At 41.2% G+C, this 25,075-nt stretch overlaps 1 protein-coding gene across 3 annotated transcripts in view; it reads right to left on the bottom strand.

The window, feature by feature from the left end:
* AVEN (apoptosis and caspase activation inhibitor) overlaps window positions 1–18,693 on the bottom strand; it is a 203,522-nt gene extending 184,829 nt beyond the window's left edge. For 2 of the 3 annotated variants that reach the window (XR_013825582.1, XM_079909602.1), the window contains exon 1: window positions 17,881–18,693. Coding sequence is in view for 2 of the 3 variants with exons in the window: in XM_079909602.1 (XP_079765728.1) it covers window positions 17,881–18,126 (246 nt within the window). In the remaining variant the exon portion in view is untranslated. Of the gene's footprint in view, window positions 1–7,881; window positions 7,893–17,880 lie in introns of those variants that run through there. The other variant, XM_079909603.1, reaches the window with a different exon arrangement.
* Between the last annotated feature and the right edge of the window lie 6,382 nt (window positions 18,694–25,075).

Raw genomic sequence — 25,075 nt, 5'->3', positions numbered from 1 at the left:
GGAAGAGGGAGGCAGAAAAAAGGAGAGAAAGGAAAAGAGATGTGACCACAGAAGTAAAGTGAGACAGACCCTACGTTGCTACCTTCGAAAACAGAGGAAGAAGCCAAGGGCCAACGAACGTTGGCCGCCTCTAGAAACTGGAAACATTCTCCCTGGAGCTTCCAGAAAGGAATGCAGCCCTGCAGACACCTTGATTTTAGCCCAGTGAAACCCACGTTGGGATTCCAGAACCATAAGATAATCAATTTGTATTGTCTTAAACCACTAAGCTTTACGGCAAGTTGTTACAGCAACAATAAAAAAAAACAAATACGCCTCCTCTAAAAAGAACTCTCCTGCTTCAAGGAGAGAGCCCTTTTTAACCCAGTATCAGGGGGTGTCTTTACCACAGACGAGTGAAAGGGGGAAAAAATGTGTCATTCGCATGTGAAGTCAACAATCACAAATAAGAAAATCCGAAGATCAATATCTAAAAGAATTGATATATGTAAGCTACAACAAAAAGCAGACTGGGCTATTCACGTCAGTAACAGTCTTAGTGGTCTTAGTTTGCATTAAATTTCCCATCAGTTTCTTAATCTATTTCATCTGAAGTCTTCACATTACCCACTATAAAAAATACCTATTTATTTATGGTTAGAAAGTTAGCCATCTGTATTAGCCATATAGACTGCCCAAACAAATTACCACAGACCATGTGGCTTAAACAACAGAGATTTATTTCTCAGTTCTGAAGCCTAGAAAGTCCAAGATCAAGGTGCCAGCAGACGATGTCTAGTGAGGACCGGCTATCTAACTTGTAGATGGCTGCCTTCTCACTGTATCCTCACATGTCAAGGAGAGAGGGCTCTGGTCTTTGCCTTTCCCGACAAGAGCACCAGGTCTATCAGATTAGGGCCCCGCCCTTATGACCTCATTTAACATTTATCACCTCCTCACAAGCCCTATCTCCAAATACAGTCACCTGGGAATTAAGGCCTCAACATAGGAATTTGGGGGGAAACAGAAACATTCACTTCATAACATCATCAGTAATCATTATTTAGGTCAGAAAACAAAAAAGAAAGATATTTTGCCCAGAGAATATTCATTAGGGAAAACTATTAAGTCATATAAATTACCATAAACAAAAAGGAAAAAACTGGGAGTATAAAGCACTTCCAAATAGCATATTAATATACAACTTATATGAGTATGTTAATGAATATATATGTGTAGATACAGAGAGGGCCACATGCCGGTTGTGGGTGTTGACAGAACACAGACGGTCAGCTCCTGCACTAAAAAAGAAAGGTGCCCCTTTAATTTGTTCTTTTAAAATAAATGTGTATTTAAAGATATACCAGCTTTGGTAGTGGAGAAGTACAATGGCTGTGGCACCAAAAGTCACTATATATATAAACTGCAACTATCAACTCAGTTTCTACAATACAGAAAATGAAGGAAGTAGCATAAACGAAAGTCCATATATCAGAAGAGACTCAACGCAAAATAAAAGAACAACTCCCTAAGTTTGTTGTTTATTCCACAAAATTTATTCTCTAAGTTCTACCTTAACTCTAAGCCACTAATGCTGAAAAATCAATGAAACTATATTGAAATTTCACAAATATGATAATACATGCCAGATCTGGAGTTTATACTGCAAAAGTCCGTTTCAGGCAACATTTTCATCTAGAAATACCTACGTTAAGGATAAAATATTAAGCAGCCTATTAAGCTTACACATTTGCTAATTATCCTTGCCTGAATTACCCTTGGCCATGACATACACACCAACAATCAGAGATAAAGCCCACACACCCAAGAGATAAGAAACCCCCTCAATAAAGAAGATTTTCTCCTACAACTTGTCTCTCTGATTCCCACTCTTTTTTCCTCTATGGGTAAGACGGTATGATTCTAACAAAACAAGGGGAGGAAGAACACAAAAGAGAATCGTGAGTGTACATCATTTCTCAGATTTCCAGTCTGGTTTGAAATGATATCAACAATCTAGGAAATAGAATTGAGAAGATTTATAATCACAGTGAAGAATCTGTTGCTGTTGTTTTAGTCTACTCAGCTAAGGTTTGAACCCACTCGGGTTTGCACGCATTCCGTGGTTGTTCAATCAATGACTAGGTATGAAATGAACGTTACTCCCATTTGGAAAAATGTTTCACTGCTTACCCCACCTGCTGTTCAAGGCTAAAACTGTACTTTGGCTGCTGGTTTCACGTCAGCTGCGAGCAGACACACGTTCTGTGCAGCAGATGATGCCTGGGAGTGGCCTGGAATTTTCTTTTCACTCCTGTTTTGGACAAGGGCACTGGAGTTCATACATCTAGTTCAACCTGCATTTGACAGATGGCTCAATTGTCCTTTATTTGATTAGGCCAAAGAGCACTTACACATTTGCTTTTCTCTCTACTATTCACTTATTTAAAAAAAAAAAATCCTTTTAACTTTTGTGAAGAGAAATGAAGCGTCACCATTTCACAGTCACTTGTAAGCAGTCTGCACTTCCAGAATGTGGACTTACAGAGCAAATCGGAATCTTACACGATTTTTTTTTAAGCTACAGGATGATTTAATTGATTATAAACTATAATGATGACATTATAAAACTGAGTGGTCTCTTAAAGGCTTTTCACACTTAAATGTTTTATAAGTGAGAGAGAGAATGAGAATGAATAAATACTTGTTTGCTATAGAGGTCCCAATTTTAGAAAAAGAAACTGAGAAGGGAAGGTAAGTGGGATGCTAAAAGTTTCCCAGTCTTTTTAATATCACAGCAGCCCATTTAGAACCCCTTATGTTTAAGGAACTAGAAACTGAGGGATAGAAGCATGGCTTCTTACCGCCTAGGGGGTACAGTGTGGTGAAGCCACACACGTAGACCTAGCATACTGGGCAGAAACCTCCATTTGTGTCATTTGGTGAAAATCTTAAATTCCCATCTCCACATTTTACTACCCCACATTTGCTATCTCTAAGAGCAATGAGATACATATTGAATAAACTAAAAAAAAAGTCAACAGATCTAAGGGATAAACTACAATTCAATATAGCCTAACCATTTGCTATATTAGAAAAGATATATATGCTTGATAGGAGAGCATGAAAAGTACATAACCCCCCTTCTAGGAGGGGGAAAAAAAACAATTCACAATTCATTGTTTTGTTCATTCATAAACAAAAAACTTGTCCCATCCTAGAAGTTAGAAACCTCAGGTATTCATTCCACCACGAACTACCTCACTATATCTTTTAAAAGGCCTAAATCCACCCAACTACTAATATCTTCATCTATAAAACTACACTTAGGACTTCCCTGGTGGCACAGTGGTTGAGAATCCACCTGCCAATGCAAGGGACACGGGTTCGATCCCTGGTCAGGGAAGATTGCACATGCTGCAGAGCAACTAAGCCCGTGAACCACAACTACTGAGCCTGAGCTCTAGACCCCGTGTGCTGCAACTACCGAGCCTGTATGCTGCAAATACTAAAGCCTGCATGCTACAACTACTGAAGCCTGCAGGCCTAGAGCCCGTGCTCTGCAACGAGAAGCCACCGCAATGAGAAGCCCACACACTGTAACAAAGAGTAGCCCCCTCTCGCCACTAGAGAAAGCCTGCATGCAGCAATGAAGACTCAGTGCAGCCAAAAATAATATTAATTAAAAAAAAAAAAAAACTACACTTAACACTGCCAGCCTCCTTCACAGGGAGGTTCTGATCAGTTAAATGTAAGGATGCCTTTCAGGACCTACGAAGAAGCAGTTCTAGGTAATTTAACTTAATGTTTGTTTCTTTACTCATATGAGTAATGCATGTCCATGGCAACAAAATAAAAATTCAATAGTACAGAAAGATATAAAGGAAAATCCTCCTTTTCTCCTATTCTTATTCCCCAAAGGTAACCACTTCATGTTTCTTATACAGCCTTCCATTGTATGCCTTTGTATGAATATCTTTTTACACAAATGTAACACTAAGTTTTCTGAAGTAACTTTTTCCCTTGATATTAGACATTTTCCACATCTACCCCATTCTTTAATAGCTACATGGTATCCCTCTGCATAGACATACCATGATTTACTTAACCAGTCCTTCTTAACAGACATTTAGGAAGTTGTTTCTAGATTTTCCTTATTTTAAACAGTGTTGCAAAGAACAATCATCTACTTACATTTGCTAACTATTCAGACATATTTGTAAGATAAATTGCTAACATGGAATTGCTGGGTCACGGGCTAAATCCTGATGTCAAATGGTTTCATTAATGAGTTGTATCAACTCCCACCAAGAGACGAGTATCTAAGGTCACGGGCTAAACCCTGATGTCAAATGGTTTCATTAGTGAGTTGTATCAACTCCCACCAAGAGATTATCTAAGTATTGAATATGATCAACACTTTTTAAAAAAACAGTTTTAAAGGTTCTTTCTGTATATGCTTTCATTAGGAAGTTTATCTGCAAGGAAATTAACATCTTTTTTTTTTTTTTTTTTTTGGCTGCATTGCATCTTTGTTGCCGCACACGGGCTTCCTCTAGTTGCGGTGAGCCGGAGCCACCCTTCGTTGCGGTGCACGGGCTTCTCATTGCGGTGGCTTCTGTTGCAGAGTAGGGGTTCTAGGTGCACGGGCTTCAGTAGTTGTGGCATGTGGGCTCAGTAGTTGTGGCGCACGGGCTTAGTTGCTCCGCAGCATGTGGGATCTTCCTGGACCAGGGATCGAACCCGTGTCCCCTGCAATGGCAGGCGAATTCTTAAACCACTGCGCCACCAGCGAAGTCCCTAACATAGATTTTTAAATATTTGTAAGCAACCTAATTTATGTTGCTACCATCTCTTCGAAGCAAATAAAGAACCTACAATTTCTACTTGGCAAAAGAAACAAAAGTAACAATAATAATAAAATTAGGGCACAAGAAATGCTCTGTCCTAGGTTAGTCCTGACCTAATTTTACAGCATAAAAAAAAAAACACTACTAAAAAGCTAGTTACTTTCATTATTCCCTGCTAGGTAAAAAAAAAATTTTTTTTCTCCAATCCCGTTATTCTATACATAGAACTAACACAGCACATTTCTATAAATAAATTCTAGTTTAAATTTAACAAACATGTACTCTTGTCAATTCATTAGTAACAGATTAGAAAATAGTTAAGAAAAAAACAGAAAAATAAACACTAAAATTTCTTATGGACGCTAACATTTCAAATATAAGTTAAAATATACAGAACCATATAAATCACACAGCTTTAAAAAAAACTTTTCTATTTAATAACTGACCAAAAAAATGGCAAAGATAAAAGTGGCAAGGACTCCAAAGTACAGACGAAATAAGAATCAAGTCTGAATACATACAACAAATGAGTTTAAAACATAATAGAAAACAAAATAGTGAAAAGGGGCGCTATACGTATAAGACCTCTGGATACTATAATTCCTGTTTTATTCTCACAGTCTAAAAAATCTGTGGTTTGCATTACACTGGAAAGTTTAAAAGATTTAGAACAAGGAAAATATAAAATCCAATGTGATTTAAAGCTCTTGTGTAGATCTGGCCCTTGGGAGAGCAATAACTTTTTAGTTACTGAGCTCTCAACCACCAATGAAGGGTACTTCAAATAGCATAACAAAGGCAAATGAAACATAAAGGGTTCCCCTGACCTGAACTCCCAAATGACACTGTCTAAAAACACACACTCTCTAGCTTGCTCCATTTACCTTCTAAATTACCTTCTATTGATAAATCCTATCACTCATCTGAACACCACAGTGCTATATCATGTACAGGCCTTCAAGCAGCTTACAATTAATGAAGGAGACATACAGGTAAATAACTGACTATAATAAAATGAAGACTAAAAATAAGTGCTCTATTTACAAAGTACCACATTGCTAACTGAGGAAAACTGGAAGCTTCACTGAAGGTGGCATTCGAACTAGCATGTGAGGATGAACAAGATTTTGAAAACCAGAGAGTGTGAGAAATGTAATATATCAGTCAAAGTTTGGGTTGCAAACTATAGAAATCAATTCTGGCAAACCTGGGCAGCAAATGAATTTACTAAAAGAATTTCGAGTAGCTTATAAAATAGATAAGAAGTCTAGAGGCTGGGGGAAAAAAAAAAACCCAAAACACCCAAGCAGGAAACGAGCAACTAAGAACTCAGTCACCTAACAGAAATAGTGAGGATGCCATGATCATTGCTATAGCAAATAATCTCTAATTATCCTACATCTATATGTCATTTCCTCAAGATTCAAAGCCTAATAAAGGACATTATTGGGTCAACTGGAAAAATCTCAATCAAGTTAGATGATAGTATTGTATCAATTTAGTTTCCTGATTTTAATAATTGTTCTATAGTTATGTACGAGATTTCCTTGCTTTTAGAAAATACAGGGCTTCTCTGGTGGCGCAGTGGTTAAGAATCTGCCTGCCAATGCAGGCAGCACGGGTTCGATCCCTGGTCTGGGAAGATCCCACACATTGCAGAGCAACTAAGCCCATGCGCCACAACTACTGAGCCTGCGCTCTAGAGCCCAGGAGCCACAACTACTGAAGCCCGCATGTCTAGAGCCCAAGCTCAGCAACAAGAGAAGCCACCGCAATGAGAAGCCCGCGCACCGCAACCAGGAGTAGCCCCCAGTCACCGCAACTAGAGAAAGCCTGTGAGCAGCAACAAAAACCCAACGCAGCCAAAAATAAATTAATTAATTTTTTTAAAAAAAGAAAATACATACTGCAGTGTTTAGGGATGAAGGGACATCATGTCTACCATTCACTCTTAAAGATTCAAAATAAAATCTTTAAGAAAAAACAAAATAGGTCGGTGCTTTGTGTACATCTAGAGGGGTGGGATAGGGAGGGTGGGAGGGAGAGGCAAGAGGGAGGACATATGGGGATGTACGTAAATGTATAGCTGATTCACTTTGTTATACAGGAGAAACTAACACACCATTGTAAAGCAATTATATATAGTCCAATAAAGATGTTAAAAAAACAATAGTGTGTGTGTATGTGGAGAGAGAGAAATAGGAGAGGGACAGGAATATAACCTGTCCAAACTAAAGTGATTGTCTTCCGCACAAAGTCCTTTGTACAGTGCATGACACCACACAGTCCCTTCACCCAGAGATAATCCCTATTATTTGTATATGCATCATCTTGCCTGCCCATCTTGTCATATTTTCTAATCAAAGTTTATTTGTAGAATCCTCTTTTCAAATGCAATGTATTTATGTTGCTAATAATATACAACTATAAAAAATTTGAATAAAGAGAAAGACAAAGTTCCACATAGTCCCTATATTTTCCCCACTCCAAACACAGATTAATAGCTTGATACGTATTCACACCCTCTCAGGATTTTAAATGAATGTACACATCTTATAATTTTGACATAAATACATATTATCTTTTTTCCTTAAAGTCTTATCATGACATCTTTCCAGTTTTATATCAAAAGACCATACAGCAAAATGTTGACTGATTATTTCTGGGTAATGATATTACACATAATTTTTATTTTCTTCTTGGTATTTTTCTGTTATTTAACAGAACAGGTAGAACTTTTGATCTTAGGAGATACCTGTATCTCTGATACAAAAGGGAAGGAAAAGAAACAGATTAATTTTGACAACATAGGGAGGAATATTGGAAGTCAAATTTGAGAAGTTTAGAATTGAAGAAATCACATGATAGAGACCATGATGTGGTGTGTATCAATCCCATGTAAGTGAGTGTCACCCAGGATGTACTAAAAAATATAAACTGTAAATTAGGTGCCAAAATCTTCAGAGGAATCAATCATGAAAATAGTCTCATAAAATGATAAAATATCATATTTGACTAAATAATTAAAAATCATTCATTTTTGCCTACTTACCATACTCTGACTATATGTGGTCAATCCCAAGTTGAGTTTCAGGAAAAAAAAAAAAGTCTCTCAAATTAAACATTAAAAAGTCCCCCAGGGCATTTTTTTTTTTAGTCTCAAGGGAATTCTTCCTATGTTTTGGCTCAGTCAAAAACACTGTTGTTGGGGCTTCCGTAGTGGCGCAGTGGTTGAGAGTCCGCCTGCCGATGCAGGGGACATGGGTTCGTGCCCCGGTCTGGGAAGATCCCACATGCCGCGGAGCGGCTGGGCCCGTGAGCCATGGCCGCTGAGCCTGCGCGTCCGGAGCCTGTGCTCTACAACGGGAGAGGCCACAACAGTGAGAGGCCCGCGTACCGCAAAAAAAAAAAAAAAAAAAAAAAAAAGAAATTCTGTTGTTCCAGAGAACAGAACTCTGTCCTACACATAACAGCGTTAAGGGAAGACAAGTTTTGTCACAAAAAGAAAAAGAAGTTTCCAACAATTAGAAAGAGTAGCAACGGCTGCTTCAAAAAACAGTAGGATAGAAGCACTTCCAGAATGGCGGAGTAGGGACTTCCGAATATCCACTCTGCCACAAAAGCAACAAGAACACTGACAAAAAATTGTTAAAACCAACACTTTCAGAACTATGGAAATTAATCAAAACTTTGCAACAACCCAATGAGTGTTTATTCAAGGAAAACAGCTAAATTTCTGTAAGAACAGCAACTTGCTTATTCCAATCCCACTCTACCCAGCTCTACAATAGCCCTGAAAACCAAAAGCCTCACTACAATGGTGACTGTGAAAACCAGCAGCCTTGCAGCCACTGGATAGGGTAGAAGAGCTTGCCAAAGTCCCATCCCCAGAGAGCTGTCACTATTTGACTTTTCTGGAAGCTCTGTGAAAGGCTCCATTCTCAGATCTTGCTCTTTTTTTAAAATAATTTATTTTATTTATTTATTTCGGCTGTGTTGGGTCTTCATTGCTACACGCAGGCTCTCTCTAGTTGCAGTGAGCAGGGGCTTCTCTTGTTGCAGGGCAAGGGCTATAGGCGTGTGGGCTCAGTAGTTGTGGCTCGCAGGCTCAGTAGTTGTGGCACACATGCTTAGTTGCTCCACAGCATGCAGGATCTTCCCAGACCAGGGCTCAAACCCATGTCCCCTGCATTGGCAACCAGATTCTTAACCAGTACGCCACCAGGGGAGCCCTCAGATCTTGTTTTTATTTGAGCAGACTTAGAACTCACCCTGGGTAAACAGTCATATAACCAGGAAGTTTGTAAAAAAGAAAAAAAATCAGCAGCAAAAGTTTAAAATCATAGCCACTTGAGGCAGTGATACCAGGTGGGCTCAAAAGAGGCTGAAACTTATAAGGTAAAACTGGAGAATGAGATGCCCAAGAGGGCATTGTAAAGCTTTGACATATTCCTGAGAATCTAGGAGGCCACGCACATGTGCAAAGCTGTGGGCATGCCCAGGAAAGATCTGAGAAGGCCCTAATCTTTTCCCTCAGGCCAACCTTGAGGCTCTGCACAAGCAGGAAGTGAACGTTAAGGCAGAGCTGTAAATTTCCTGATAGAGCATTGAAAACATACCCAAAAACACAGGCACAGAGCCTCTCAGTAAAGGCTGGGAGACTTACTGCTTCAAAGCTTTTAAGGAAATTCTAAATGAAAAAAGATAATACCTTATTCAATAAGTAATATAAATTCTAAATATTCTATACATCTGTAAGTTCCTGTGTGTGACTAAGTGTAGTTTTGCATTTGACCTGCATACTCTAAGAAGATTAACACTCTGCATGAGGGAGGACAGCAGCAAGACTGTAGATAAAAGAACCACCTTTGACTGTGTTCATCTAATTTCAATCTTTACAACTTTGTAAGGTAGACACTCTTAGTCACCCTTTACAGGTAAGGGAACTGAGTTTCAGAAAGCTTATGCAACTTTCCTGAGGTTTTACAACTAGTAAGTAGGGGTTTGGAAGGTAGGTTTGTAACCAGTCGGCTACACTGCAAAACACGCATCACTGACCGCCATGTGATATAGCCTCTGACAGGAAAATGAAAAAACAGAAAACAAAAAACATGGGTGGGGGCTGGCGGGGAGGAGAGAAAGGAAGGAAGAGAGACAGGCAAAAAGCAGAACTTAGGTGGGTTTTGAGAAGTTATACCCTAACTATTCATTTGTCTCTCAAGTCCTGTTATCTACCACCTTGAAACAGTAATTCCTATTTGTCCATAATGCTTCAACTCTGATACTTATGTTTTCAGAGACCCCATCCCACATGGGATCACCATGATGCCCCCACCAGCATGGACACCCATCCTCAGGCTTCAACAGCACTTTCCCCTCTCCTCCCTGCCCCCACGAAGCCACTCAGGAAACAGATGAGGTGCAAACCTGAAGCTCCCCTCCCTGCCAATTCTGTCTAAAAACCCTCCATTTTAAGTCTACTTCCATACGGTAAAAATGAAAAACCAACTTATCTGCTTAATTTTCCCCTCCAATATACATAAAATAATTGCTCTTAAAATAACATTTTCTATTAACCTCTTAATTCAATGATTCTCTTGACTGTGAAAAAAAATACTTTTTAAAACTTAATAGGTAAACAAGGACCTACTGTATAGCACAGGGAACTCCACTCAATATTCTGTAACAACCTATATGGGGAAAGAATCTGAAAAAGGATATATGTATATGTACAACTGATCACTTTGCTGTACACCTGAAACTAAGACAACACTGTAAATCAAATATACTCCAATATAAAATAAAAATTAAGAGAAACTTAATAGGAATTGCTCTACAAAATCATAATACTACTGACATAAAAAAAGAAGCAGTAAACCAAAATACAACCTGGGAGTGGGGTGAAGGACAGTAAAGGAAAATAGGAAGCCAAGCTTTGCCTTTAGAAAAATACTCATTTCTTAATCAGGCTTTGCTCCCAGAGAACTCACAAGTTCTTCAGAAGGACCTGAAGTTTGTGTATCTGCAACAGGGATTAAGCCTTCTTCAGTAGTATAAAATAAGACTAGGCGTTAGTTAGTCCAAGTATTAAACAAAGACATGTTATTTTATCATCAGCATTGTAGTAAAAGAAAAAAAATGAGAGCAAAATATCCTAGTCTTCAATATCGTGAATCCAGCTACTGGGAGGTGAACTTTAGATTCATAATAGAACCACAGAGCCAAACCCATGATTTAAATGAAATTCACACTGCATTAGACTTTGAGAGAGAAGGCTAAGTATTTTACATTTTCCCAAAATGCAGCTGTTAATGGTCCTTTCAAGCCAGAGACTACAGACATCTAAATTTGGCGACTAATTATTTCACAAAATACACATCCATTGACAAAATCTCCCAGCGCTAGTAACTTCCCACAGCTAAACACAGAAATGGAGGGATCACAGCACTGATAATCCAAGAGTATATATGAATTGGGGGCAACAGTCCTGTCACCCCAATACTTTGCTTAGGTTAATATTAAAATGTGTTTGCTAGCCCTCAGTATAGGTTTGACTTGGTACTAAAGAAATATGGATCAGACGTATTTGTATCAGTCCTTAATAGCAAGAAGAAAAAAGGCGAATTAAATATGTACAATGGGGAATTCATTCTATCAGTCTCTTACAAATTTTTTAATTGTCATGCTATGTGCACATACCAATGATGTGCATGGATGGTAGAAATGGCATCCTTGGGAGTACTGTTCTTTACAGAAATTGTCTTTTAAGTAATTTAAGGCTGACAGACATCAGGTTAGTCAAATTCTAAAAACAGCATCCTAGCAACATCAGGATAAAACTAAGCATATCAATTTGTACTTCTCAACACCCTTTGACAAAATCCACTCAAAGTGTGATATTATCTATAACAATTATCAATGCACTGCCCCATGAAAACTCTGTAGAAAATATTCAGACCAACAAAGTTGTTGATTATTTCCACCCAAAAGGAAAAAGTATTAAAGAATTTATTCTTGGTACCTCAACACACACGCACAAACGGCTCTAACAAAAGAAAAAGAAATTTTAAAGAGAATGAATGTAGTGCCCTAATAAGTTAATTGGGAGCTTCTATAAAATAGAAATAATTGTGTCAGTATGGTCTTTATTTCTCCCTTTGGTATTTCAAAGTGCATCAGGAAATAGCGGCATCTGAAGAGAAAACACCTTTACAACCACTTAATTTCTTAAAAAAGCCTTGTCAGTCATGCTGTGGTGTGGCTAAGACCAAATGACTTCTTACACAGCCTCTCTAGAGGTCACCTGCACAGTGACCGGTACTGTGAAACATAATCACTACTTTTTCTGAAGAAAAAAGGAAAAAGCAGAAAAGGCTTACTACGTAATTCCCCAGGAAATGTAGCCGTGTTGAATTATGAGCTTGCCATTTTCCATTCTAGCACTAGTTTAAATCAGAGACAGTAACACTACTAAGAATGACAAAAAATTGGAAACCATACTCTGCATAGTGTGAAACCCACCCCAAAAAAAACCAGAAAAACAAAAACGCTCCAACCTTCTGGGTGAATACATGCAATAAACTATCTTACTAAGGAAAGAAAAAAAAAAAGTAAGTAATGTGATTTTTTTTTTTTTTCCAATTTAACAGTGAACAACACAAGCTCCTGTCCTCTAGGACAAAGCAGAAAGTCAAGGGCTAAGGCAGCTCAAAGACGGGGCACCGAACTCAGTGAGAGACAGGGTTCAGGTCACGAGGAGATGAGGGGAAATCATCCCTAAGAAGGAGATCCTGAACAGGGCCTTCTGACAGTAGTGCAATTAGCAGAGCCTTCACATATCGATTTCCTCTTTTCCCTGGTACTACCCTTTTTCACAGGGCTCTACACAGGCTCCCGATAGGGAGGAGAGCTCGTAAGTAATGTGATCTCAGCAGGCCCCTGATGGAGCAGGCATAGGCCTGGGGGCGGGGGTCATATAGATTTTCCTAAGGGTTTTTGAACAAGCACGTTTTTAAAAGAATCAAGTTCCAGTTCCAGATATTCAATGTCCATATTCTTTCCTAAGAGCAGTCTATCTTAGAAATACAGGACACTTAGCACCTGAGGACAAGGCAACCCCTTCTCGGCCATTCTCAGTCTGACTGTGGTGCATTCCCTGAAGCCCAAGCAAAGGGTAATGAAATACAGGTGTAGATACTGGGAAAGTATTGAGACCTTTCACAAATCAGTAGTTTCCAATTCCTTGTTTTCAACAAAATTGAAGGAGGACCTAATCTAGTCGTCAGCTGACAGATCATTCAAATGTTTTACAGTAATGATTTCAGCATATAATCAGAAAGGTGTTCAAAGAATTGAGTGACACTTACATGACAAAACTCCAACCAGTCCCATCTACCAATTTATGAGAACTATGTTTCTCAGTACTTACACCTATAAAAAGAAAAATTAGGAAGAGAATTGACAGTGAATCCTGTCTCATTCAGGCAATAAGTAATATTCATTCATGGATACCCAACTAAACTCATTAGGGAAAAAGATCATTTACATGATATTTTTACATAAAATTTTACATGTTTAACAACTGCTAATTAAAATAGATTGTATATAAATCAATGTGATTTTAATTTAATCTAAAAGAAAAATTTATACCCAAGCCTTAAGGTTACAGAACATTTTTTTAAATCACAAGTTGTTACAAGGAAGCAAAAAGGGTAATCACTAAAAGATTTTCAAGTTCAAAAATATATTACGGGCTTCCCTGGTGGCGCGGTGGATGACAGTCCGCCTGCCGATGCAGGGGACACGGGTTCATGCCCCGGTCCAGGAGGATCCCACATGCTGCGGAGCGGCTGGGCCCGTGAGCCATGGCCACTGGGCCTGTGCGTCCGGAGCCTGTGCTCCGCAACGGGAGAGGCCACAACAGTGAGAGGCCCACATACCGCAAAAAAAAAAAAAAAAAAAAAAAAAATATATATATATATATATATATATATTACACTGGGTCAAGCTCTAAGGGAGATGTGGAATTAAAAAACAAGTTAAAAAGAATAAGGAATAATGTAAGTCTTCTCACTGTTAATATTAATGTGATTCTTAAATGGATGGTGGTGTACAAACTTCCAGTTATAAGATAAATACTAGGGATATAATGTAAACATGAGCAATATAATTAACACAGGTGTATGTTATATATGAAAGTCAGAGTAAATCCTAAGAGTTCCCATCATAAGGAAATTTTTTTTTTTAATTTTGCATCTATGAGATGACAGTTGCTCACTAAACTTATTGTGATAATCATTTCATGATGTATGTACACCAAATCATTATGCTGTACACCTTAAACTCATATAGTGCTATACATCATTTATAACTCAAACTGGAGAAAAAAATAACATCGAGGGACTTCCCTGGTGGCAGTGGTTGAGAATCTGCCTGCCAATACAGGGGACACGGGTTACAGCCCTGGTCCGGGAAGATCCCACATGCCTCAGAGTAACTAAGCCCGTGCGCCACAACTACTGAGCCCTTGTGCCACAACTACTGAAGACTATATGCCTAGAGCCCGTGCTCTGCAACTAGAAGCCACCACAATAAGCCCATGCACCGCAACGAAGAGTAGCCCCCACTCGCCACAAGTAGAGAAAGCCCGTGTGCAGCAATGAAGACCCAACACAGCCAAAAATAAAATTTTTTTTAAAAACAGAAAACCTTGAAAAGAAAATTTTAAAAAATAATAACATCGAAAAAAGCAAAAGGTGGAAAAATAGATAATGATGGCGAATATTAAATGACTATAGTATTTAGACTCCATGCATAAGAATGATGTGACACTTCTATTTAAAAAGTCAATACAGAGACTTCCCTGGTAACGCAGTGGTTAAGAGTCCGCCTGCCAATGCAGGGGACACAGGTTCAAGCCTTGGTCTGGGAAGATACCACATGCCGCGGAGCAACTAAGCCCATGCGCCACAACTACTGAAGCCCACAAGCCACAACTACTGAAGCCTGTGCGCCTAGAGCCCATGCTCCACAACAAGAGAAGCACTGCAATGAGAAGCCTAAGCACTGCAACGAAGAGTGGCCCCCGCTCGCCGCAACCAGAGACAGCCCGCGCACAGCAAAGACCCAACACAGCCAAAAAAAAAAAAAATTAAAATTAATTTATTTAAAAAAATGAATAAGAGCAGCTGACACATTAACATGGAGCAAGAAAGCAAAGATCTGACACCCACAATAATTGAATATGGTATCTGTATTACCTTAAAACCTATAATCATATCAAAACATCAGGAAAACAGGTATCACTCAAGTCTTCCATACATCCGCTCTTCACATCTCTGAATCACTCCAGATGCAGTTTGGGGTAGTAGTTAAAAGATTCAGCTGTGGAGCCAAAATGCCTGGGTTAAATTCAGACTCCTTAATTTGGTGGTTGAGTGATACTGGGTAAATCACCTAAGCTCTCCTAACTGTGAGTAATCTAACTGTGCCTCAGTTTTCTCATCTCATACTAAGTGCTCAATAAATGTAAGTTACTATTAATATTACAGGGAAGAAAAAAATTTCCAAGGACTGCCAATAGGCCTTGACTTTTTTGACAGTTCATCAAAAATATTAAAAAAAACCCAATACTAGGATTTGCTTAGTATTAAGTTAATGATTGCATTAAGTATAATATTACACCTAGTGGGTATTCAATGAAGATAATTAGCCTTATGACATGCTTACCCAAACTCCATAGGCTTGGGGTTCATACCATCTATAGAGGAAATGATTTAAGAGCAAGAGACTAGCAGATGCAATGTACTCAACTAAGTTACCTTGGAGTATTACATATCAAGAAGTTGTTTGGTTTAGTTTTATTTTGGCCTGTTTTCCACTTATAAGCCATGTATCCGTAGTAGTCTACGGTAGCAAAGGGAATAGACAGTATTCAATTCTGGAGTTAGGTACCTGGTCCTTACACAGCTAAAACTCCACTGTGAACTTTTTTTCTTTCTAATCATTTCAATTAATCTCCATTTGGGGCACAAATGCACCACAAGTTATGAGAGCAAGGAGGCCTCAGGCACCTTAATCAACCTTGTCCCACTTAGTCTTTAGGCACCAAGAAATGGTATTCTTAGCAAGCCTAAACAGGAAGAGCACTTCAGAATCTGAGATGTGGAAGTGACCTTACAGGCCACCAACCCAAACCAAAATGAAGGAATAATCTTTCCAACCACTCTTCATCCACCTCTGCCTAAAAATATGATGGTGGTAGTAACAGTGGCTGCAGCTATGCCCCAGGCACTGTGCAAAGCATCTACATTCACTGACACACTGAATCATTAAACTGTGAAGTGAGAAAATCCTAAAAGAAAACACAAGATGGAATTTTTCAGACCATTGTAAAAAAGGATAAAAGCCTAAAGTTTTAATACAATGGTTACAATATTAGCATAAATCAAAAAATACATTATTCATCTCTAAATGATACACCATCATTTCATTCAATTTAGTTCAACAGAGACCAAATACCAAAGGTACCATTACTACAATTACTGTTAAAACATGATCCCTGCAACCAAGGAGTGTCCCCTTTATTCTCCGTAAAGCAGTGATTGGTTCACAAAAATGTAAGAGATAAAACACAGTCAAGTCAAAGGCAGCTGGGTATAAATCCCAGCTCTGCCACTGGCTTCAACAGCTTAGGCAAGTCAGTTAACCTATAAAAATGAAGATTTTATAAAATATACATATAAAAAATTTGTTATCAAGTTGTTTAAACAACTTTCAAGTTACTAAAAAAATTAAGTTGTAATAAAGTTATATAGGTAAATAATGTTATAAAAACAAGATGTGATATATAATGTGCACTAGACTGGTCAGTTTCCTTCATTTCCTGATGAGCTGACTCTAAGAATTTCTTCATACCTCTCTCAAATTTTACTTATTACCTGCCTTAATCCTAACAAGGTTAAATATGGCACACTTAAGTTTTGTATTTTTTCCAACTCTACTTCTGTACACAACTCCTATCTTTAGGGACATCCTACCTACTATGCCCTTAAGATGTTACAAATATCAATACTTCAGTAACAGGAAATTTAACTCAACCCAAAATAATTTTTTAATCTATGCACATGGGAATTCAAAATATAAAGACAGTTTTGTACTACAAATGTTAAAATAACAGAACAGCTCATAAAGAAAGTAATTTAACTCCTTTAGCTAGGGTATCAGTAGAGTAACAGTTTGCCCCCAAACCATTCCCTGCTCCAAGCTCTAAGACACTTCCAATTATGAATGTGTGAATATGGCCGATTATATTGCTAGTAAAATTGAGACCTGACTGCTGAAACATTTACAGATAGAAAATTCAAATAGACGAAGGCCACCACCCCCTGATTCCTACACATATACAATGAAAGAGAACTATGCTATTAAAAAAAAGAGAACTATGCATCCGATCCCGCCCCCAAATACTATAGAGTCCAGCTTGTCGGGGTCATTCTTTCACTGAGTAAACATTTATTATGTGCCTACTGTGTGCCACGCATTGCACAGGCAGTGAACAAAACTGACCCCCAAATCCCTCCCTTCTTAATAATAGGAATGTCTCCCTGTGAGGTTAGGCACTGGGAGACCAAGCCCTGGTTGTCCCTACCCCAAAAGGGTTAATCACACTGACACCCGCACCCGAACCCAACCGGCCCCCTTGACTTGCGGACACAGCCGCGGCCGCTGGGTTCTTTAATAATTGGGCCAAGACCTCTTGGGCAGGCGGGGGAAGCCCATGGCCTTGAACCTCAGCGCAGCCCAGCAGAGAGGGAGGAAGGGACGCACACCCACCCCCCACGCCACGTGTGCACCCCAGCGCACGCCCCCGCCGCCCTCCGCCCGCCCTGCGCAGGCGCTGCCGCCGTCCGGCTCGCGCATTCCCTGCACGCCGCTCGCGGCTTCTGACTCTGGGCCCGGACCCCCACCGGGCCTGGACCCACACCAGCCCCGGTCCCACGAGGCCGCGACCCCGACCCCGACCAGGATCCCACCAGCTGTCGCCTCTTACCGGCGCACTGGCCCCAGCGCCCCAGCCTCGTGGCTCTCGGCGGCCGCCTCGCGGACCTCCTCCTCCTCGGCCTCCGCGGCTGCCCCGGAAGCCCCTGCCGCGGCCCCGGCGGCCGCCTCCATCCCCGCCGCCGCCTCTCGCCACCGCCGCCGGGGCGCCGGCCCGCTCGCGGTCGCGATCCCCGGTAGGCCGGCCGCGGCCGGGTCGGCGTCCTCGGCCGCCCCGAGCTCCTCGCTCCGCCTGCATTTGGCCGCCGCCGGCGGTGCTAAGCGCGCGGGAGCCGGGCAGCCGCGGAGACGCCCTTGCCCCACCGGAAACGGGCCGCACGGAGGAGCCGCGAGCGACGGGCCCCCGGTGACAGCGAGCGCGGGGTGCGGGGCCGGGTATGAAGCTGGCCGCGGCGGGGGCGGGGCGGCCCCGGGGCCTGGCAGGTGGGGCCGGAACCTGGTCTCCGGCACGGCCGGGGGCTCAGAGGATAAGGCCTGACTAGTAGAAGCTGCAAGTGGGAGACAGTGGTGTTTCTGGGGGAAGGGCCGTAGTATAAGTAAAAGGATGGGTTATAAAATAAAGTTTATATAATATGAATTCGTTTTTTAATTAAAAGAAGAAAGACATACTGATACGGTGTATTTGCCTAAGAAAAGGTCTTAAAAAGTATATACCAAAACATTAGTGTTACCGAGTCCAAGCTCCTGGTGCACGCTGCAGAGGACAGGCCAATGAATCCGAAAGATGACTTGTTGGGGCAAGGAGTGAAGACTTACTTGGAGACACAGCAAACCGAGAAGAGAGTGGACTTCTGCCCCCGAGGAACCAGCTGCCTGTGTTGGAACTCAGGCTTCTTTTATACTAAAACGGGAGAGGGCGGGCGAAGTCAAACAGGTTCTCTTCCTCCCTGCAGTCATTCACAGGTGGGCCTGGTCAGGTTGTTATCTTGTGAGCTAAAAAAAAGGTATTTTAGCTTAATGCTCACTACCTGGGAGGCACGGTTCCCAGAGATGGGCCATTATGTATAATTGAAGCTTACAGGCAACAGCCCTTTAGTGACTAACTTGTAATAGAATAGAAGGTTCTTCCCTATTACATTAGTGGTTAACTGCGGGGTGAGACTTCCAGTGAGTTAATTTTTCCATTTTTTTTCCTATTTAGTCTTCTGATCATCAAAAATGAATAGGTGTAATTATTAAAATTCCTTCATACCTCTGGGTTCAGGAGGAGGTATGAAGGAAGGGGGGGGCAGCCCTCAGGTGAGAGGTGTGGCCTGCAACAAGCCACTGGGAGTAGAGAGAACAGTGCAGCCTGTCATGGACAGAAGGGGCTCCCAGGACGTCAAAAGAATTTTTATAGAAATGGCTGCTTTAGCTCACACTTACTGAGCACATGAGCATTTAATTCTCCTGTCAGCCCTGTGAGGTAGGTACTACTGTCATCCTTATTTTACAGATAAGGAAATACCCCTAGAGAAGTTAAACCACTTGTCTGATGTGACACAGCTACGGTAGTGGTGGAAATGACATTCTAATTCAGGCAAGCTCAGTCTATTCATGTTTGTGTGTCAGTGTCACTTAGTAGACAGTTTTGGGGACTCACCCATATCTTATGATTTAATATTTTGTTCCTTTTTATTGCTAAGCAGTAGTTCCTTTTATGGATCCAGTCTATTTTAACCAAGGGGGAAAAGGGCCTTTTGTTACATGGGAGCCATTTTTAACTTTGTATTACCAGGACTTCCCTGGTGGCACAGTGGTTAAGAATCCACCTGCCAATGCAGGAGACACAGGTTTGATCCCTGGTCTGGGAAGATCCCACATGCCGTGGAGCAACTAAGCCCGTGTGACACAACTACTACTGAGCCTGCGCTCTAGAGCCCACGAGCCACAACTACTGAAGCCTGCACACCCTAGAGCCCGTGCTCCACAACAAGAGAAGCCTGCAATCGCCACAACTAGAGAAAGCCCGTACGCTGCAACAAAGACCCAATGCAGCCAAAAATAATAAATAAAATTATTTTTTTAAAAAAACTTTGTATTGTAGAAACCACATGAAAATAATACAGAGAAGGGTTAAAACATCCATCATCCAATCAGTGTGGTGAAACAGGTGTCTTTTTCCCAATCCTTTCTGTCGCTTTCTTACATTCATACATAGTTAACACTGTTCATTGCTTCTAATTATCTACTCTGTGTTAGGCGCAGTGCTTGGTCTTGAAGATTTAGAAAAAAAGAAAAGAAAGAAAAGCCACAATCCTTGCTCTCAAGTATGAATAGCTCACTTCCCAGAAGGAAGATAATAACTCTGTAAGCAGGTGATTGCACTATTGTGCTGAGTGCAGTGAGAGATTCAAGGTGAAGTCTGGAAGGAAGAAAAGTTAAACTGCCTAAATGAGTCTCCCAGGGCTTCATGAGAAACAGACCCAGGAGCCAAATCCTGATGGTTGATCAGGAGTTTGCCTGGTTGATAAGTGGGACTAGAGAACTGCTGAAGGGTTGTAAACTGCAATCTTGAACAAAGTAACGCAGAGCACAGTTCTGAGTACTTCCCATATAGCACTTCCTTTAGACCTCACAGCAGCCTTATGAGGTACTACTAGTGTCATCCCTGTTTCACAGATGAGGGATCTAAGACGGAAACGTAAAGTAACTTCCAAATCACACAGCTAGTGAGTAATGGAATGATTGGAACCCAGGGAAGTCTGGCTTCAGAGTCTATGCTGTTAACCACTGTACTCAGAAAACCATTCTGTAGAGGAGACTCAGAATTCCAGGCAGCCATCAGGAAACTACTGGAAGAGTCCAAGCCACAAATAATTAGGGCCTAAATTAAGTTGAGAGCTAAGAAGGAAGATAATGGGACAGATAGGAGATGGGAGAACTGATAGGACTTCGTGTCCAATTCTAAGTGGGGAGGTCAGGGTGAGAAGTTAGGGGTGATGCCCAGGTTTCTTGCTTGAGTGACCAGGTAGCTAATGATACTATTAGTCAAGAGAGGAAATACAGGGTTGGGAGAGGAGATGTGTCAGGATAATAGTATTTTTTTTAACACTGTATTATATATTTTTCTCTATTCATTGTCTTAATAGTTAACATTTTTGTCAATAGACACTGTCACTTCTCACACAGTACATCAATTTTTCTTTCTTTTCCCTCTCTACTCTTCCCATTTTTTATTCCTCCACATCCTATTTCTCTGTTTTTCTACCTTATCTTTTTGTGTGAAATTAACACTGTCAACGGCACTCAGAATTAAGTTATTCATCCTCATGCTCAAATTCATAATCCCACCCCTAGAGAAACACTAAACAAGCAGATGGGAGTAGTAACAAGAATTTTATCCTTTTCTCTGCGCCCCATAAAGGAACCAATAGGAGAACCCCTTGGACAGTCTGGGCCCCCATCCTCTATGTGGCCAGGAACTGTAATGGTCTGGTGCGTTATCTCTTCCTAATTCTACGTGCAGTGACATAAAGTTGGTTGCTTGAAACGGGTTACAGTGGGAATTTTTACACCACGGAAATTGGCAAAATTCTGCAAATCAGTGGGGGTGGAAACAGGTTGTTAAATATTGATCAACACACCACAGATTCAGGCTGTCACCAAGATGAAGATCCGCATATTAATCTCACACCAGACAGCACAAATCGGGGCTTCTCAACTCTGGCACATTTAGGACTCGGTCATTTTTTGTGGTGGTGGTGGCTTGTCCCGAGCATTGTAGAATTTAACAGCACCCCCAGCCTCCAGCCACTAGGTGCTACCCACTGGCGACCCTCCCTCCCCCCAGTTATGACAACCAAAAATGTCTCCAGACTTGTATCCCAAGGGGCAAAATCACCCTGCATGAGAACCACTAGCAAAAATGGATTTAACTGTATAACTATCCCTCAAGAAGCCTCCAAAATTATGACATTGAAAAGATCAGTGGGGGCGGGGGGAGCAGGAATTCCCTGGCAGTCCAGTGATTAGGGGTCCACACTTTCACTGCCGAGGGCGTGGGTTCAATCCCTGGTCGGGGAAATAAGATCAGTGGGTTTCAGATTAAGCCAACTTCGTTCAAGCAGAGAGACTTGTTTGTGGGTAGTAACAGGTAACATTTATTTAACATTTACTTTGTGCCTGGCACAATTCCAAGCACTTTACACACACTAACGCATTTAATCTTCATTTATATTTCTATGAAGTAAATACTATTATTCCTATTTTACAGATAAGAAAACTGAGTCACAAAGGAGTTCAATCATTTGCTCAAGCTTTGAGTGACAAAACTGAGATTCATACCTGGTCAGTCTGGTTTCAGAATCTGTGCCCTTATGTCTATGCTGCGGATGCCATCAGAAGTCCAGGGACTACATTACTCTGACCTCCCCATCTATGAGTTCAAGGTTTTTTCAATTCAACCAGGAGTGTTTAGGATATGGAGAATTTGAAGGTCTCCTGCTAATACTTCCTAATTGGAGGACATCACTGACAGAAATTCTTTTAACCAGTATGTTGAGAATGCTTTCCTCATTTGATTCTGATCCACATGGGAAAAGTGTCATCAAGGATGAAAATGGCACACAAGTACCTACTGCACTGCAACAAAAAACAACAGAGAGCTTTTAGTTTTATAAATAACAAAGGGAAGGAGGATTTTCTGCAACTGATTTGACATGATAGTCCTGATTTTAAATATACGCCATTGCATGAATAAAAAATTCAGTTTTCCCTTAGGTAGTATTCATGAGATATCTAAAACAAAGTCCTGAATTACATAGGTAACTCCTAAGAAAATAAACCGCACTTGTTGCATATTTTAAAGTATATATGACCGGGCTTCCCTGGTGGCGCAGTGGTTGGGAGTCCACCTGCCATTGCAAGGGACGCGGGTTCATGCCCCGGTCCGGGAAGATCCCACATGCCGCGGAGCGGCTGGGCCCGTGAGCCATGGCCGCTGAGCCTGTGCGTCTGGAGCTTGTGCTCCGCAACGGAAGTGGCCACAACAGTGAGAGGCCCGCATACCGCAAAACAAAAATAAATAAATAAAATAAAATATATATGACCTAATTTTTTAAAATGAAGCCAATTCCTTAAGGTAATAGTTCTCAAACTGTAGACCAGCAGCACAGCATCACCTGGGAACTTATTAGAAATGCAAATTCTCAGGCCTCACCCCAGAATCAGAAACTCTGGGGATAAGGCCCAGCAATCAGGAGTTTCACAAACCCATCAGGTGATCGTGATGCGTGCCCAAGTTTGAGAATCACCATCTCAAGGTAGTACGGGCATTTAAACACCACAAGAATACCTCCTAATTCCTAGTCCAAGATTTTATAAACTCTCACTGTTTGATGAAAGTAGATGTTATTTTTCTTCTTTTTTTTCAACTTTTTTTATTGAAGTACAGTTGATTTACCATGTTGTGCCCATCTCTGCTGTACAGAAAAGGGACTCAGTTATGCACATATAGACATTCTTTTTTATATTCTTTACCACTATGGTTTATCCCAGGATACTGAATACAGTTCCCTGTGCTATAGAGTAGGACCTTGTTGTGTATCCATTCTAAATGTAATAGTTTGCATCTACCAACTTCAAACTCTCAGTCCATCCCTCTCCCTCCCCCCATCTCCCTTGGCAATCACAAGTCTGTTCTCTGTGTCTACAAGTCTGTTTCTGCTTTGTAGATAGGTTCGCTTGTGCCATATTTTAGATGCCACATATAAGTGATATCATATGGTATTTGTCAGAAAGTAGCTGTTATGATAGGATTTTTTTTAAAAGGCACTGTGCCCTTGCAAATAGAATTCTTATGGGGAAAAAAAGCGTCTTCCTGATTCTTCTCTTTATAGGCAGGCAGATTTTCTACAGTCTAGTTGATGCTTTGTCTATGAACAATGCAAATTGGAAAACACTGATAAGGTCTCTTATGTCTGTTTATTTACTTTGTGTTTTGAACAGCAGCATGCGTCAGTGAGGGGTGCTCTCTGGCTGAAGGGGGAGGGAGTCTGACAGGAGTCATTCTTTCAGGCCAGGTTCCCCAGCCTGTAACCTGCGGATGATGAGGGCAAGTGAACCGCCTGTCAGCTCACAATGGTGCTTTGGCTTCCAGAGCTGGTGTCGGGGTAGAGAACTCCCAAAAATGAACGGAACAAACTCCGAACATACAGAATTCATGACTTGATCCCTTCTCCTCTCTCCCTCCATCCTCACTCCCACTCCTGCTTTCTGTTTCACGGAGAAATGGGAGCAATCAGAAAAGACTCTCCACCACTGCCATCACTACAACTCCCAGCCTACCTGTGCCTGCACACATACACCTTTCCTCCTCTCCTGTTCCTGAGAGGGGCCTCTGCTCCAGTGCGAGGTCAGTGCCTTTAGTACGGCGCTGGGTCCTATCCTTGCTCACCTATCGGAGGACATCTCTCTAGCAACTACCCCTCCTCTCTCCTACACATGAGTTCTTCTCTTCTAATGACTGGATCGCTCCCATCAGGCTGCAAACTGCTATAATTTACACCTTTCTTAAAAACAAAAACTAAAACACTCGGTCCCACCTTCTAATCCAGCTTCTGCCCCATTTCTCCACTCCTTTCTACAGCAAAGCTCCTCAGAAGAGTCATCTACGGCACTGTCTCATTTCTCCTCCCATTCAGCCTTGAATTCACCCCACAGGGCTCTCGTGCCCACCACTTTACCAACATGACTTACGCTCTCCATGTAACTACATCCACTAGTCAGGTCTCGGTCTTAATCTTTCTTGTTTTATCAGCTTCATTTGATACCGTTGATCGATCACTCCCCCCTCCTTGAAACATTCCCTTGTTGCTTCCAGAATGACACACTATCCTTGGGAATTCAAAGATGAATATATGATCCATGCCGCCAAGTCTGTTAGGAAGACTTGGACAACACCGTCAAGAGCTTCTGGACTTCCAGAGTCTCACATAAATCCATTTGTGGCAGTACCGCCCAGACGTTTTCATGTCCAGGCACACGTAAAAAGATGATAACACCTGCCCCGTACTTCGGGATAAGAAGACAAGACCGACCCCAACAGAAGACAACCCACCTAGGCAACTCCAAGGCCTGAGGGTCACAACACGTGCTTTGAATGGCTCCAATGTATGCCTTCATGTAAAGCAACCCACCTCTGTTTTCTTGGGCTACAATGAAAATACAGTCATTTGATGGCCTTGGTCATAGACTTCTCTGTCGCA

This window comes from Stenella coeruleoalba, assembly GCF_951394435.1.
Source record: "Stenella coeruleoalba genome assembly, chromosome: 2".
Classification (NCBI taxonomy): Eukaryota; Metazoa; Chordata; class Mammalia; order Artiodactyla; family Delphinidae; genus Stenella; species Stenella coeruleoalba.
Note: the sequence above shows the minus strand (reverse complement) of the source record. Positions and strands in the feature narration are given on the sequence as shown.